Raw genomic sequence first — 17,113 nt, forward strand, 5'->3', positions numbered from 1 at the left:
CCGCGCGGCTCGGGTAAGCGGCTCCGACGGGCGTGCAGTTCAATTACGGCGCACAATTAATGGGCGCCGCCCCCGCGGAGGGCAGCCGACAGGACGGCCCTGCGCTACGGCCCGTGTAATCGCACGCACCACCATTATCCCAGGGCTTGTCCCGCCCGCCAACAGGAAGCGGTAATCTGCAGGTTACAAGGACTTGGGAGAAGGAACTTAATGCGCTGACAATATTTAATTGATCGCAGTGGCCTGGTAGTTTACCACCGCTGTAGTCCTTGGAGAGGGAGTGGGGGGGGGACCCAACATGCTATACTGCGTGAGACTGATGAAGATGTACATTATTATCGTGCAGTAATATGATGAATACGAAGAGAACATCTTAATGAAGTGACAGTGCGAGGCGGCGTTCTTGGTTCATGTAATTTACTGTTGATTGCTTAAAGGCGATCTCCAAGGAGGGTAAGTCAACAAAGAAAAACACGTTTCTGCATTTCTCCACGGGCTCGGTGGCAGCTGAAGTCTTTATACCGCGCTGCAGCGCTGCTCATTAACCCGTTGAGTAACGGCGGTGATGTATAACTCAATTACGGCGCGGGCGCTGGCGGTGTATATCTCAATGACCCAGGGAACGCGCCGCTGAGAGGGGTGGAGTGGAGGCGCTAACGTCACTGGATCAGCGCGTGCGAGATCGCAGAACAAATGTGTGAACCCCTTATACATTAGCAGCTCCGCGTCTGGGGACACTCGGTACGCAGGCATCGGGGCGAGCATTCCTCTGTGATGCAGCAATGTATGCAAATTTGTTGCATGTCTTAATTTTTTTTTTTTTTTTTTTTTCCCAGTGTAGACTTTCTGCTATTTCAAATAAATATGTTAATATAATATGCTCCCCTGTGTGGATCTAATGACATTTATGTGCAGTAGAGCTTCAAATCAATTTCAGTTATCGTTCGAAACGCAGGAAATACCGAAGAATTCCTTTCCAGCCTTCGGCTCATATTAATTAGCAGACCGGTCTTTGCTCACATTAATAGCTCTGTTTTAATGAAATCAATGCTTTACAGAGTTGGCTTTTTGACAGTTCTTAGCTGTGATCAAGCGTATAACTGTCAGGTAACCCCTGGTAATGTCTCATAGTCATCTGGTAAAAAAAATAAAATCAAATAAATTAATTAAAAAAACATTTAGAATGTAATTATATTGACATTTTCTGGTCAATGTGAAAATATTATTGTTACCGTAAAGCCTCAGTAACCATTATCACAAATGAAGGGTATTGATTATGTGTGAAGATTAGGTACGGGTGTGCGATTTAATGAATAAACCACATGCTTAGTTACACTATTACTGAAGGCGGCTGCTGTTCTCAGGCAAAAGAAGAAGAAGAAAAAACCCCATAATGGGTTCTCCAGGGGGGTGTGCTGGTAAATGCAGTTTCCACGGCTGCAGCCTGAGCCCTAAAGCCCGGACAAGCTGAGAGTCAGGCCTGGGCTTTGCTGGCTGACTGGGGCTGGGAGTCTCTGATTTCTTCATCTGTTTGTTCAGCACTGCGCTCCTCAGAGGCACGGAGAGGCACGGAGAGGCACGGAGAGGCAGGGAGAGGCACGGAGAGGTGAGCGGTTTTCATTAGCGGAAGGCCCTTCGCAAATAGGGTCCGGCTCCCCTGTAGGTATTTGGGGTTTTGCATGTAGAGCGGATTACATAACAAGACTTTTTTTTTTTTCACGCAGCGCTGCTCTGCTGTGTCAGTGCCCTTCCTGTCTATGTGCTCTCCTGTGTCAGTGCTCTCCTGTCTATGTGCTGTCCTGTGTCAGTGCTCTCCTGTCTATGTGCTCTCCTGTGTCAGTGCCCTTCCTGTCTATGTGCTTCCTGTGTCAGTGCCTTCCTGTCTATGTGCTGTCCGTGTCAGTGCTCCTGTCATGTCTCTCCTGTGTCAGTGCCCTTTGTCTATGTGCTCTCCTGTGTCAGTGCCCTTCCTGTCTATGTGCTCTCCTGTGTCAGTGCCCTTCCTGTCTATGTGCTGTCCTGTGTCAGTGCTCTCCTGTCCATGTGCTCTCCTGTGTCAGTGCCCTTCCTGTCTATGTGCTCTCCTGTGTCAGTGCCCTTCCTGTCTATGTGCTCTCCTGTGTCAGTGCTCTCCTGTCTATGTGCTCGCCTGTGCCAATGATCTCCTGTGTCAGTACTCTGCTGTGTCAGTGTCCCCTGTGCCAGTGCTCTCCTGGGAGCCCCAAATATGAAGAAATATTGACAATATTACAGGATTGAAATTTTCACAATTTGATTTTATGAGATGAGTGACCAAAATGGTGGATCAGAATCCGCTCTCCCTTTACCTGCAGAAGGCTGATGACGGTGATGCAGCCAGGAGCACAGAGAATTCTGTGTTATTACCTGGCCCTGCCAAACAAACAGCAGCACAAAACACACCGATGAAAGGCGAGTGCTAAATGGCTCTGCTGCATCTCTGGATCCTAAACCCTGGTTCTGCCTCTCAGCCGGTTTTAAACGACAGGCACACTTTTCATTGGCTGATCACCACCATTAAATACTGTGTGGCTCGAGGCAATGCCTTTGACGTGCGTGCAGTTTAATTAGAGCGCGCAATTAATAGCCTTCCTCCCTCAACATCATTCCATTGCTCCTTTCTATTTTGGAGCATTAATAGCCATCCGCCTAAAAGTCTCCATAATAACAGCATTTCCAAACTCTTACTCTGCTTTGATTGCGCCCGCCTGAGAACTGAATAGATCAAAATTATGAAAACTACGGTTTGTTCGGCTTTATAAACAATGCATTTTCTTGATGCTTGCAACATTCGGCACGTGCAATGGAAAACAATTCGCAAGATGACCACAGGTCGGCGTAGTTCACTGGCACTGTTAAAATCACAGCTGAAAGGTCACTGTGTGTTACCGGAGAACTGACTAAAGCCGTTCTGTTAGAACTGGCAGGGCTCTAGACTAATTATTTTCAAATTAAAATAATTACTTTGTTACATAACGGAAATCTTATTAATACCAGCCTACTAAAAAGTCAACAGTGAACTACCAGCTACCGTGCTGCATGTGTAAATGTGCTGTTAAAAAGGATTCTCATTCATTGAACATTAAAATGTAGACAATATTTAAAGTATATATAGGGTTAGTGTTATTATTTTAAAAACATGTTGCGCGTTTTACTTTGTGTGATTGTTTATCTTTCTTCTCTTTTCAGGGTTTTTTTTTTCATCTGTCCACTTAGTCCCGTCTTGTTATTTTAGTAATTTGCCACCGTTGTATCAATAAAAACATTAATATCTGTTGAACTTGACTATCTACATTCCAGTCCTGTGTAGGGTGCACTGAATGCATTTTTAAATAGGGGGTGTGAGGTGGGTGTGTTCGGATCGTTAAACGAGATGATATTCCGTATGCTAAAAGAGCCTATCAATATGCGAACTGATGTGCATTGGCGAAGCACGATCTCCGAGCCGCACCCTCTTCCAAGGGACACATTCGTAAAATGTGCCAGGTCCTCCAGCCGTATGTGTAATGAGAAACCGTCCGCAGAACTCTTATATAGGATTGTCGATTCGTCTGATGCCAGTGGGAGACGAGTCTCCGTTCGCCTGGACGTCGCTCGGGTCTCCGCGGCGTATAATTGATTTCGTGTTTCTTTTTCCGTGTTCAGGGACTGCAGACGGGCAAAATGCGAAGGGGCTTACCACTGCTTCTTTGATGAGTCACACTTCAATCGTGTATTCTTTCTGCCTGAAATCCGTTGCCAGGCTCAGGAGTAGGTTGCGATTTTACAGACCGAGGTCTGGTTGCGCAGCTGTTGCAGCCTGAGCGGCCAGTGCGAGCCCGTTTCAATATGCGAGCGGAGCTCAGGGCGCAGATACTGTCAGCAGCATCATCAGCAGCAGCCTCAGCATCCGCTCCCGGAATGGATTGTGTTTGCTGCTGTACGTTTTCTGTTCGGAGACCGTAGAGAACAATGGGGAAAAGGCAACATGGTTCTGGATAAACCCATTAACATATGCTGGAGTTGAGACGGAGAGGCGTACACTCTGCCAAGGAAGTTCTGCTAAATACTTTTCTTTTTTGTGTGTCACTGAAGCTTCTACTGACAAATTACCTAGTAAAGGGGTGCACCTATGACTGTGGTCGCTCGCTCCTGCCGGAGACGAGACTCCGGTAACAAAATTACTTTCTCCCTGTTGTGATCCAACAGAGCGTCATATTCCTCGTGGTATGGCTTTGGAGGAAAAGCGTGGAAAGGGTTTATCGTTCACAACAATGGGGATAGAAGACAACTCGATGAGGAACGGGAGAGGGCTGTCCGACCAGTGGGCCGACAGTGTCGTGGTCCGACCCAGGACAACCGAGCGGCACATCACAGTGCACAAGAGACTCGTTCTGGGATTTGCCATCTCCATCCTTACACTTATCATCGTGACCGTCATAGCTGTGCTGCTCAGCGTCAGGTTCGAGGAGTGCGCAGCGGATAGCAGCTCGCGCGCGGCTAACGGGAACAGAACAAAGTTGAACCAGTCTCGGAATGCTACCCTCAATCACAAAGACGAGGATGCCCAGCCCTGGCGTCATTTGCGGCTGCCGACGTCTCTGCGGCCGCGTCACTACGACTTAAAGCTTTCTGTCTATATGGATAACTTCACCTTTTCAGGAGAAGTTAACGTCGAATTCGAGTGTGTGAACTCGACAAAGTTCATAGTGCTGCATACGGACAGACTAGAGGTAGAAAAGGCTGTTGTTTATTCAGATAACAAAAAGCACAGTGTCATAAAAATTCACCGTCAGTTTCATTATCCATCCAACCAAGTTTATGTTATCGCTTTGCACAGGGAATTAAAGCCGCAGAAAACCTACAAAGTTAACATTACGTTTGAAGCCCAGATCGAAAACGAACTTCTCGGATTTTTTCGCAGTTCTTATGTTTTGCATGGAGAAAGAAGGTAAATCATATTTATTGTACACGTTTACGTTTTTTTTTTTTTTTTTTAAACATTATGTATTTATACAGTTTCATTTATAAATAGGCTACTTCAAGTCTCCACCCCTTCTACGCAAAAGAAACAAACGAAAAATAAACCCCGTATTTTCACCCTAAAAATCCCTTTCCCCATTTTTAGCATGCTGCCAGTGGGATTTTTGAACGGTACCGGCTTCAGTACCATTCATTCACTTAAGTATCATTACTTGCGTTCCTTGACGCACCTGCTGTAGGCTGTCTCATTAAAATGGTTTGAATGTTAACATCACACACCTGCTATTGATTGGGACGCACTGCGCGAGCTATTCTTTCTGCCAACCGGTCTGTCGTTCACAGAATCAACGCTTACACCTCCAGGTACACGTTTTTTATTTTATAAGCCCCGCTCAGAAGATTGTGTAATTAATTCAGTGGTTATTAATTTTTAGGCTAGGCAACGCAAGCAAGGGCTCGTTTTGCTGTATTCAGCATAGCCTCCGTACGGTAGCTAAATGTATGAGCCTACTTAATTGGATAGACTGTAATGCACGCTATAGCTTACCTGCATAGCATATAGATAATGTGCTTATAGTTTCTTACCAGTTAGGCCTATAGATTACATTTCAGAGTTAGTAAACATGCTATCGTGTATTCTTAGGTGATTGTAGTCCCTGTAAACATCCTTGTGTGATGTGAAAGGATAATTGTTAGTAACTGCGTGTTGCCTCGCCTTCCCTGAAGTTGCATGGTTGTTTTTTTAAACCGCTTTTCGGCTTAATACTAGCTATGTGTTGCGGTTCATGGGCCACCTGTGCTCTCTCTTCTCTTGTTTATCGACTGCCATGTCGCCTATTTGACACACCTTGCCACGACAGCGTTAGGTCTCTTGCAGACCCTCCAAAATGCAAAACGTTAAGTTGCCCATGTGTAAATTAACTTACGGCTTAGTTTGCGAGTTGTTTTCAAAGTACTGCCAACAGTTGTGTGTGTGTCCTTAGGGGAACTGAACATAGAGCAGTATATTATAAATTGATAGAATGATAAATTTAAAAATATATATTTTAAAAACTGCCTGAAAGTGCTCATTTATATATATTCCCGTTTGTTTAAAGTTTATTATTTTTTTACCGTCTTTGTATTTTATTCCTCCATATTTCATTGTGTTCTTAAGGGGTTCTAAATTGTGAACTGCACAAGTCAAGCAGTGTAAAACAGGCTTTCTAATGTACTACCATGTTACTTAGAATACAAATGGAATACCAAATCGACAATTGTGAGTAGGGAGAGATTAAGTCAGACATTATACCTACAATTGCTATCAGAAAAATGTAATTTATGTATAAAAACCCAAACCACGCACAGTAGGTAATATTAAGATTGCACTCATGCTGTAAAGTCCGTGTAAGTCCTGCGTATGTTTGCAGAGTACAAATTGTGGTAGCTAGGAGTGTGACGAGTAAAGCATCTTAAATGACATCCGTTGATCTTGGATACAGATGCGAGGGCTAATGTAAAAAGCGAGCGCATCAGGAGCTTTTCAGGCGCTAATGCTTCTCCTGAGACCTGGCAGATGCGGTGGTACATTAACAATGAGCCGTACAATGTAGCCCAGGCGTGCGACTTCTTCCCTTCCAAGTCCTCCGGGTTTCATTGTGTCTGGTGGAGCAGTCACAGGTCCAGGAACACAAACTGTTTGAAGCCTATTTTTTTTACTCGGATAGGCCGGCACTGCCCCCACTGTGAAAGACAGGCGTGCACAGTTGCAGGATAAGTCTGGTCTGGCTTGTGCAGTGATGGGAAGTTAACCCTAATAGTTCACATGATATAACCTTACTTGTTATGTTCGGTTCATTGCAAGGCAGTGTGCAGTGTACAAGAAGCTGTTCCCTGAATAGGGAGATTGAGCATGCATGCTGGGATGCTCATACAGTGGTCTTGTGTGTGCGTGCGTGCACACTGACGTGCGTGTGTCTGTACTTGTGAACTGTGTTTTAACATTGATTAACTGCAGGAATGGTGGTCCTTTGTTTATTTTTGGGCAGGGGTGCGGGGCAGTCTTTCTCCGTTGTTGTAATGTCCAAACTCTGGGCCGTCTCTTAAAAGCTTGTGCGTATTTACATTTGAATGAGCTTACTGGAAGAATGTGCTGAAACCTCCAGCAAAACACATGAAACGCATTCATAATCTGAACGTAATTGACAGTTTCATTCCAGTTCCCTTTGTGCTGCCATTGTTCTTTTATAATGACATTAGCTCGTAATAGTTTTACGGCTTCAAAGTTCCTACAAAACCTAATTCATTTTGGTTCTCGGGAAACAAATGAACGTGGCTCCAATAAGTTTGATTATCGTTCCCACGGAAATTCCTCAAAGGCCGAAATTAAATGTCTGTCATTGCCAATTCCCTCAAAGGGAACCGTAACAAAGTCATATCTCTGTCTCTCGGTTCTGAATAAATCCGATTGGTTCGACCTACCAGCCAGTGTTATGTTTGTAGTTTGGATGATTTAATTTGCTGTCGCTGCGTGTACAGGGCGACACACTTTAAGCCACAGGTGTACAGAACCGGTGATGAATTGCGTGCGGAGCGAGCGGAGTTATTTAATGTGTTTTTAAAATCAAAGTTAAACGTGCGTTTAGAAGGTCGGGGACGGAAACCCAGTCGAGCGCCGAGCGCTGACTCAATCATTCGCTGCATCAACAGACCTGTCAATCATGCCAAACTGATTTTAATTGTCTCCCCCCTTCACCGAGTCAGGTGTGTCTGAGGCCCATCTGTCACTGCCGCGGGGGGGTCTAGGCCCCTCTGCATCTGATTAGAGGGGTCTCGCTCTCCGCTGGCTGGCAATTTCATGCTCCTTTTAGCCTGGCGGTGATGTGTATTCACAGGCCTGCGTGTGACCGGCTCCTTGCTAAGCAGAGAGGGAGGCATTTTGTGGGGGGAAAAACATGCAGCGCCAGCCCAGAGCTGACAGTCCTCAGAGGCCTGCTGTCTCAAGCAGGCAGCGGCACCGCTGCACCGAACTGCTCGTTTGCATAACCGCCGCCTTCCTCCAGCTTAAATTTATGCTTTTGTGGGGATGTGTATTCGGCTCCCGAGCGGCTTGTTTGGTGAAGCGGCCAGTGACCCTGTCGCCTGGGCTTCCTGGTTCTCCTACCTGAGCGTCATTGTGATGTCACTCCGGCACCGCCTGGGTTGGCAGGGAATCCTGGGGCCCCCTGCCTCGGGCCGCTCGCACGGTTGCTGTTTCACTGCTGTGTGATCGATGCTTTTGTTTTAGAATTTCTTAAAACCTCAATCGATCACTATAGCCGCAAACACACACACACACACACACGCATACGCATACGTCTTCCCAACTTTTAAACTGGAGCCAGCCAGTCTTTGAATTGCCGATGCATTTTTTTTTTTGCAGTGTTTTATTGGTTGGTTTTTAGAGAGCAGTCCAACCATCAATAAGCCCGTCGCTGACAAAAGTTTTGTCAAACAAACTTTCACAGCATGTTACGCTGCATAATGCATCTAGGTGATGAATACAAATTGCAGCAAATGCATAATAAAACCAGACTCTAATAAGGGCACTAAGGCACATGCATCCCCTCTCAACTCACAACTCGTGTCAGAGGCCCCAAAACACACGTGTATGAACACATGAGAAGGCCTAAAAGACCCTGGGGAAGGGGAGGGGGGGGGGTGTGTATTATGTGAGGATCTCCAGGTTACTCCAGTCGAGCTGAGGATCATTACCCACTCCTGGGGCGCTGTGCAAACGCGTACGGCCAAAAACCCGCCGCTGTAATCACAGGGAATAAGTGAGTGCCTTGATTAAAGCAAACATCATTAAGAGATTGGGGGGGGGGGGGCAGGCGCTGGTGCGGTGTGCCTGAAAGGGAGCTGGGATCCCTGGGTACCTGCCTGCAAGTTCTGTCCTCTTAAGAGCCAGAGCCGTTTTCTTTGATGCATATTAATGTGGCCGCCCAGAAACAAAGAGCTCCTGGCATTACCTGTGATTTCTCCTGAGCTCTCCCGCGGGTAAACGCTGGCCTGTTCTTCCACCACTGCTCTTCCCTCTTCTTTGTGCGCGCTGAGAAACAAAAAAAGAAGCAGCTAAAACTCTGCAATAATAAAAATAATAACACAGTGACTGCAGCGGTGTGTGAGTGGGGGGATGGTTATGTGTGGGAGATTTGCCACGTTTTCGCAGGTGCTGAAACTGGGTTTGTGTCACTTTCACTGGCGGTGTTTTCAGTTATGTTAATGGCTCCGGAAAAGATTTGGAGCGTCCTACGCGGGTCACGGGGGAGCGTCAGGACTGTTGTCAGTTAAAAAGATAAACATCTCCTAGATGGTGAGAAATTAAATCATGACTCCAGTAAGAAAAAGTTTTACACTGTGTTAGGGCAGCTTTCAATGTGTTGTTAACTCACCCAGTGAAATCGTTAAAAAGTTAATGTTTGTTTTTACTGAAATGCAGTATTTCTGTCTGTGTTAACGATGGTGAACTTAAGTTAGCGTACAGGAGAGGTGCATCTCGGTGGTGTCATCTTTGAGCTTTTATTCCTGTGGTGCGTTTGAATTACTTTCCACAGATGTAGTTTATATTTGCCATGCTGGCATGCCTAATGGTGGCCGCATGGTGCATCACAGGCGGTTATGCTGTTCACATGGTGCCGAACCCTGTCCTCCTGCCTGACTGCAGCGCTGATTGGCTGGGAACCTGGGCCCGACTAGTGGAGTTACTGGAGCTGTCGCCGGCCTGTTCCATCTGATCCGAGGCCACTAAAGGAATTCTGAGTTGATACTTAACTGGTTTCGACCCTTTTAAAGGTGTAAGATCGCATGTAATGCGATTAGAATGTACTTAACTGAACATTCTACTGCTGGTGTAGCAATCACCACCGGTAATTGAAAGCACTGGAGTTCTACAGCACTTCCTGAGTTTTTTTTTTTTTTGGGGGGGGGCATTCCAAAAAGCCTACTCTTCAAAGGGTTCAGATAATGTAAAATGTTTTTTGGGGGCATTATGAAGTATCTATCACTGTAAAGGCCTCTTAGTTTTTTCGTAGTTTTTCTAATCTGTAGTTCTCTCCCCCCCTCTCTACCTGCAGGTTCCTCGCTGTGACTCAGTTCTCTCCCACCCACGCCCGTAAGGCCTTTCCCTGCTTCGACGAGCCCATCTACAAGGCCACCTTCAAGATCAGCCTGAAGCACGAGAGCGGCTACCTGTCCCTGTCCAACATGCCGGTGGAGATGTCCGTGCCGGACGAGGACGGCTGGGTCACAGACCACTTCTTCCAGACCCCGCGCATGTCCACCTACTACCTGGCCTGGGCCGTGTGCAACTTCACCTACAGGGAAACCTTCACCGATAGCGGCGTTGCGGTAAGCTTTCATTCATCGCTTCTTAAACGTCGTATTTACTGGGCCCCCAAAAGGGGATGCACATTTATGAGGGTGCAAATGTGGAAACTCCACAGCAACTGAAGGCAACTGAGGACACTTAAAATTTTATTTAAAAATCTGTTCACATTTGCAGGTATTTTAAATTCCAAAATCAACTGGACACAGATGCTTACTGCTGTATTTTTGTCATGCAGTTTGTTTTTAATGTTTTTTTTTTTTTCCTTCTTTTACGCTCCCTTCTCTCTGTTCAGAGTGCTGAATCATTTTTGTAAGCCCATTTCAACTCCGCAGTCTTCTTTGTAAGTTTAGGACGGTGTAGATATGCCAGTTTTTTTCCGCTTCTTCACAGCAGAGCTGCCAGTCCCCAACACCACTGCCATGCCCAGTATGCGATTGCATGCATCATTGTGCAGTGCTACAGGTGGGCACACGATCCGAACCGCCACAGGAAGTTTGCGTTCACTTTTTATTTCGGTATTCAACGGTGCGCTGTTGTGTTTCGTCTCGCACGAGAAGTTCCGAGTTTGGACCCCTTATCTGTTTTCGGTCACGTTGTGAGTATCCAGACGCTGGTCTGCGGCTCCTGCTCCAGCGGGAATTCTCATATCCTTTCCCTGGATGGGACGAGGCGGGATCGGAACGCCGATGTTATCGTTGCCGGGAGATAGCCCCTCCGACACGCCTGTAATCAGCAGATAAGTCCAAAGCACTTACATCAGAGCCACGCCTCGTCACTCAGCCGTCTCCCGGGAAACAGCGAGCCTCATCAATCACAGCGGCAATATCCAGCATCAGTCAGCCCCCCCCCCCCCCCACCCCAGCATGACAGGGCCGGACTAGCAATGAGGCTCGACCTGCTTTGTCCCTGACTTTGGAATTTGTGAATTTAAGCCAGTGGTACACAAGGGTACAGCGTGGAATTCTGGGCCCTGTGCATATGCAGTCTCTGTGTGCCCCCTTAAAATTGTAGACCAAAAACTCCTTAGTCCAGGCCTTTTGAGTGTACAACCCCCCTCCGCCTTGGTGTCCTAGTCAGTCCCACTATTCCCCCCCACTGTGACGCCCCCTGGTGGAAGGGGCACGTTGTTCCCAAATTTGAAGTTCGATCCCAAGACCAATGAACGCATCTGACAGGCTGCAGACGAGAGTAACTGTGGCTCTTTTGTCTGAATCTGCTCCCTCGGCTCTGGCCCGGCGTGTGTTGAGTAGCAGGGCGTGTGCGGCTCCGTGTGAGGCAGTCTGTGTGGGGCTGAGAGAGCCCTGCGCTTGGAGCACAGCGGGGTCTGTGTTTATCTGTGTGAGAGCCCAGGGCTATTACAGCCCTCTCAGACTGAGGAGCCCGCACCAGCGCACTTCACCTTAAACAATCACCCGCCCTTCTCTCCAGCAGCAGCTACTTCACAGCCCACACGCACGCACGCGCACACACACACTCTCTCTCACACACACACTCACACGCACACACACACACACTGACACGCAGGCACACACTGTCTCTCACACACACACACACTCACACGCAGGCGCACACACTCACACACGCACATGCACACACTCAACAGCATTCAGCTATGTAAATGGGTTGATGTGGTCACTGAAATGCATTCCTGATGCCAGCACTGATTTCCACTGTGACCAGATAACAATTTAGATATTCCTGGAAACATTACTGCAGTGTAGCCTGCGCGTGTGTGTGTGTGTGTGTGTGTGTGTGTGTGCGTGCATGCGTGTGTGTGGAAGGATGGACGGACGGATGGATGTGGATATTCGTGCCTGTGTTTGCATGTCCTTGCGTGTGTGTGTCTTTGCATGTGCGTGCGTTTGTGTGTGTGCATGCGTGTGCATGTGAGAGAAGACAGCATCAGTCTCCGGGCTGGAGTAGTTCTGATGGGGTTTGATGTCTCTCTCTATTGATGGTCTGGGTTGCACAGCCGGGACCCCCCAGGGCTTCCCGTCGTTATCTAATTGTCACGGCAACACCTTGCAGCTCCGCCCCCATTCTCATTGCCCAATGACCTGCCAGGAATCCTTCAGGTCATATTGCATTCCATCCCAGCTAGTAGTTCACCAGTGTGATTGGCAGTTGTGTTTTTCTGTATTTTATTCATGTGGTACTCATAAATTGATGTACACGCGTAGACTTAAATGTTGGACAAAATGGCTGGAGACTGAGCTGAACTAATATCAATATGATATTGAGTTGAATGCATCAGGGGGACGTTTATTGTGCTTCTTTTTTGTGTATCTTGAAACAAAATGAACTCATTTACTTTTTCTGGGCTTTTATGAAATGTCCGAGAAGTAATTGAATCAACGTTTCAGGTCAGACCTTTTTCTGATATCTGAATTAAAGATGTTGATACAGAGCTAGAAGAGTTAAAAGATAAGATATTATATCGGATGATGAGTATTTATGCGTTTGACCTCATTTGGTGTGTATTGGCTGCATGAAATCACTCTGAATCTCGTGCACATGGGGGTTGTTTTGAATCGTTACTCATCCTATTGCAGCACATGCATCAATATTATATTGAATGGCTGGTCAGCCCCAGATCAGTCAGTCTGTCTCCAAAGCTCAGCCTGTTCCAGAGTGGTGTGTGTGTGCGTGTGTGTGTGTGTGTGTGCGCACACGCGTGCGTGTGTGAGTCCGTGCCCATGTGTGTGTGTGTGCGTGTGTGCTGTGTGTCGTGTGTGCTGAGTGGTCATGCGGCCTGTACGTGCGGCGTGCCGTGCGTGCTGTCGTGCTGCGTGCGTGGTGGGTGTGGGTGTGGGTGTGGGTGTGCGTGTGGGTGTGCGTGTGGGTGTGCGTGTGGGTGTGCGTGTGTGTGTGCGTGTGTGTGTGTGTGTGGTCTGAGATGTGTTTTCATTAAAACCCTGTAACATTGTGCACCCCCCCCCCTCCCCCACCCCCGGGTGTTCTGTTCAGCTGCACTCCTCAGTCGCGCTTTGATTTCCCATCCAGACCTGCCTCACGCAGTGATAAAGTCAGCCCTGGCTGGCCTTGCAGATCTCACAGCTGCAGCCCTGCTGCATCCTGTCTGAGGAGCCGTGACGCACAGAGCACTGCTGTGTGTATCGCACACCACCTCCTTTTCTGTCCTTAAGAATCTGCGTATCAGTTTTAAGATGTAAGATAGCACGTGTGTGTGATTGGAGTGTTCTTAACTGAACATTCTAATGCTGATGTAACAGTCACTGCGGGTAACTGTGAAAGCAACAGAGTTCTAGAACACTGGCTAAGAATTTTGAAAAAACATTCAGAAAAAACTACTCTTCAAAGGGTTAATTTGTTTATTGTAATAGCTGTCCTTACCACCTTTGGCTCTGAAAATGCACTATACCCATGCAAATAATAATAATAATAAATTGCTAGGTTGAGAGAATGAGAGAGAAAACCATGCATAGTAGCAAATCTGACTGCATGTTTGACACATTTAGATTTTCTGTGTTAATTGCCCTGTGCAGAATCCTGGAGGCCTTTGAGTCTGTGTTCACTGCTTGCCCTAATTAAGTTATCGTGCTATCATCATCAAGGTTTGTTAAGATGCACCAGGGACTCAAAATATTGACTTTCAAATTAATTATGCGAGGGTTCTCATTTTTAAATCAATTTTTATGCCCTGTTTGTTTTGCTAAATTCGGAAGGGGCGGTCGTAAACTGGGGCCCGGCCATGGATTCTGCTGCATGCAGTCAAACAGGGCGTTTCATTGCTCATAATTATGCTATGTTGCATCACAGAAACTCATTACATGAAGGACTTGCACCTGGTGGGGGGAGGGGGGTTCAGCTTTACAGTGGCATCATAGCGTTTCACACTCTGCACTGTACACACTGTGGTCTGTTCATGGCTCACAAATGGTCTGAGTTTGAGAGAAAGAGAGCGAGAGAAAAAGGGAGGGAGAGAGAGTACAGAGAAGTGCTCCATGTTACTCAGTCATTGTAGATGTGGACATGCCATCTGATTTTGTTCAGCACACTGGGGTTTTATTTCATTTTCCCAGAGGCTAGTACAGCTGCTTCCTGTTTGTGGTTTGCCCGGGGAGATGTGGGGGGGGTGTTTGGATGGATGTCTGCACTGAAAAACAATGCATCAGCCTTTTCCCACCCGGCCTCAATGGTCATTTTTTTTACACGGAGGTAAACATTTCAACAGACCGACGCTTCATTTGTTTTTCGCATTGGTTCTGCGGAAACACTCAGACGCAACAGTGATGCAAACGCATCCAATTCCGTGACTGATCCAGCCCCAGCGTGAATGTGAAGCTGAGAGATGGGTGATCCAGCGAGCAGCGTGCTCTCGGATGCAGTGAAATAAAAGCCTAAATCCACTCTGCCTTTGTTGCTAAATGTGCTGAATGTTGACGGTGTGTCTCTCTCTCAAAGATCCGCCTGTACGCCCGGCCCGACGCCATTGAGAGAGGATCGGGGGACTACGCCCTGCACATCACCAAGAGACTCCTCAAGTTTTACGAAGACTATTTCAAAGTGAAGTACTCCCTGCCCAAATTAGGTAAGAGTCACGTGACGCCAGTTTTGGCCCCGCCCCGCTAAGTGAAGTTAAGCGCTTGGTGCCCGTGTGCTTCTTCATTGACTTCCTGTCGCTTCAGCGTATGTGTTGAAATATTTTGTACATATTTTGTCTTTGCCCCCGTCCCGCCTCCCTGTCCTGCGTCGCGCAGTGGCATGTGGACAGTGGGTCCCAGCTGAGGACTGTTTGTGACCTGAACTGAACTGACCCTCTGTCCTGTGAGGCTGATGAACAGCGTCAGCCTTTTCCCCTAGTGCTTCTGTGTTTGTGGCAGGGCAAGGGATTTAAAGTTTATATCCTGCGCGTGTGTGTGTGTGTGTGAGAGAGTGAGTGTGTGATTTGGGCGGGGGGTGTTCCGGTCAGTCTGTTCTCACTGTGCCTCTGATTGGCCTTGTTAAAATCAAGGTCCTCCCCCCAGAGGCATGTTAAACCTCATCCTAACCCAAAAATGACCCAAGTCCTGCTCCTGGAGCGTTGGTGTATCTGCAAACCTTTCCCACACTCACCCTGGGCTCGTTAGCTAATTAGCTCTGTGCGCCAGCGATGCTAGATTACCTGATAACCCTGCAGTAAAGCGTTTTGTACGTGCCAAACCCTGGGGTGTGATGAATGAGGCCTCTCTACTCCGGGGGTCAGTGCTCTGTCTAGAAATAACAAGAAAAAAAGGAAGTAAATAAAGATCTATCTGTGGTACACGGTCCTCCCTCACACCTACACTGCTTGAACTTTTCAGCTTGCACTGTGATGCTACATAAACATCCTTCTTTTCGGTTTTATGTAATTATGTGTTGCACAGATATTGTAACAGTGGTTGTATGTTGTAATAGCATAGTGCGGCCTCCAGCTCATAGTCCTCTCTGCTTTTAAAGGCAGTGCGTGTGAATTATGCATGATCCATCACCAAGGGAACGAGTTCCGCGCGCTCTGCGCTGAAGAACGAGGAAGTGATTTCAGTTATCCACTGCGTTAAACGAGCCGGTTCCAGATCGGGCGGCGAGGCCGAAACCCGTCTGGAGATCGGGTCCGCGAGCGAGCGATTCGACCCGAGAGCACGGCGGGTCACCCCCTCCGATAACGATGAATAAATATACTTTTAAAATTTATTCTAAAAAGTCAGTAATGAAGAACTGGCCCGAGCATAATTTCTCTCTGGTTACGTAAGGGCACCATCTGGGCACAGGGCACAGGGCAGCAGTTGGGTGCCCCCAGGGCTTGTTAAGAGATGCACCGATGCCCCGGTTACAAAAAAAATCATACATGTGGCACGCAACAGTGACCTGAATTGCGCAAGGTTAACTCCAGTCTGCATTAAGCTCCGTCAGCCTGAAAAGACTCTTTTTTTTAAATAAAAAAGTCAGTCCAATCTGTCCCGCCCCTGATGTTTCAGATTCGGCCCGAGAGCTCATATCTCCTTATTTTCAGCCATAATGCACCGTTGTGTTAGAACACCTTTCCCCGCTCCACTAGGGCGTGTGCTTCGCCCCTCACACCGTTTCAGAAAACGAGCGCGGAATTTATCTTCCCGTCTGCTGTTTTTAGTGCTTTTTACGATGTTTGTGTTTGTCTCCGTGGGTGTCACCGTCCCCGGCTGTAGACAGAAACAATGCCGGGGGCTTTTCTCTGCGGTTGGCGCATAACTGTCTCTGCTCTCTGCTCCTTTGACTTTGAGAGCGCTGGCATGTTTTCTCCAGACGGGGAGATGCAATCCATTAGCCGAATCATCTCGTCCTCCTGGGACACGGGGGGGGAGAGGCGGAGTGCGGCTCTATCCGCCGGGTTCGTCAGAGCCTTCCCTCCCCCCCCGTCCCGTTCGCTGGGTTTCCAAATTAGCGCCACTTAATCGCTGCTTCCGTCTTCTCCAAATTGCGGCAGTGCATCACCTGACAGGCGGGCTAAACACGGGCCGTCTCTGGGGGCCCCTCCATCCCAGAGGTATGGCTCTTTCTCTCTATCTCTCATTCTCCCTCTTTTTCTCTCTCTCTCTCTCATTCTCCCTCTCTCTCTCTCATTCTCTCTCTTTCTTTCTCTCTCTCTCTCATTCTCTCTCTGTCTCTCTCTCGCGCTCTCTTCTCTCATTCTCTCTCTCTCTCTCATGCTCTCTCCCTCTCCCTCCCCCTCCATCTCCCCCTCTCTCTCTGTCTCTCTCTCTCCCTCCCTCTCTCTCTCTCATGCTCTCTCGCTCCCTCTCTCTCTCTCCCCCCCTCCCTCTCTCTCTC

At 47.7% G+C, this 17,113-nt stretch overlaps 1 protein-coding gene across 4 annotated transcripts in view; it reads left to right on the plus strand.

Moving 5' to 3' along the window:
- Positions 1-3,395: 3,395 nt before the first annotated feature.
- LOC135245482 (thyrotropin-releasing hormone-degrading ectoenzyme-like) overlaps positions 3,396-17,113 on the plus strand; it is a 95,657-nt gene continuing 81,939 nt past the window's right edge. For 2 of the 4 annotated variants that reach the window (XM_064318536.1, XM_064318537.1), the window contains exons 1-3: positions 3,396-4,948; positions 10,074-10,347; positions 14,753-14,879. In XM_064318536.1, coding sequence (XP_064174606.1) covers positions 4,227-4,948; positions 10,074-10,347; positions 14,753-14,879 — 1,123 coding nt within the window. In that variant the 5' untranslated portion in view covers positions 3,396-4,226. The remainder of the gene's footprint in view (positions 4,949-10,073; positions 10,348-14,752; positions 14,880-17,113) is intronic. The other 2 variants (XM_064318539.1, XM_064318540.1) reach the window with 1 other exon arrangement.

The sequence above is a fragment of the Anguilla rostrata genome, chromosome 19, assembly GCF_018555375.3.
Source record: "Anguilla rostrata isolate EN2019 chromosome 19, ASM1855537v3, whole genome shotgun sequence".
Lineage (NCBI taxonomy): Eukaryota > Metazoa > Chordata > Actinopteri > Anguilliformes > Anguillidae > Anguilla > Anguilla rostrata.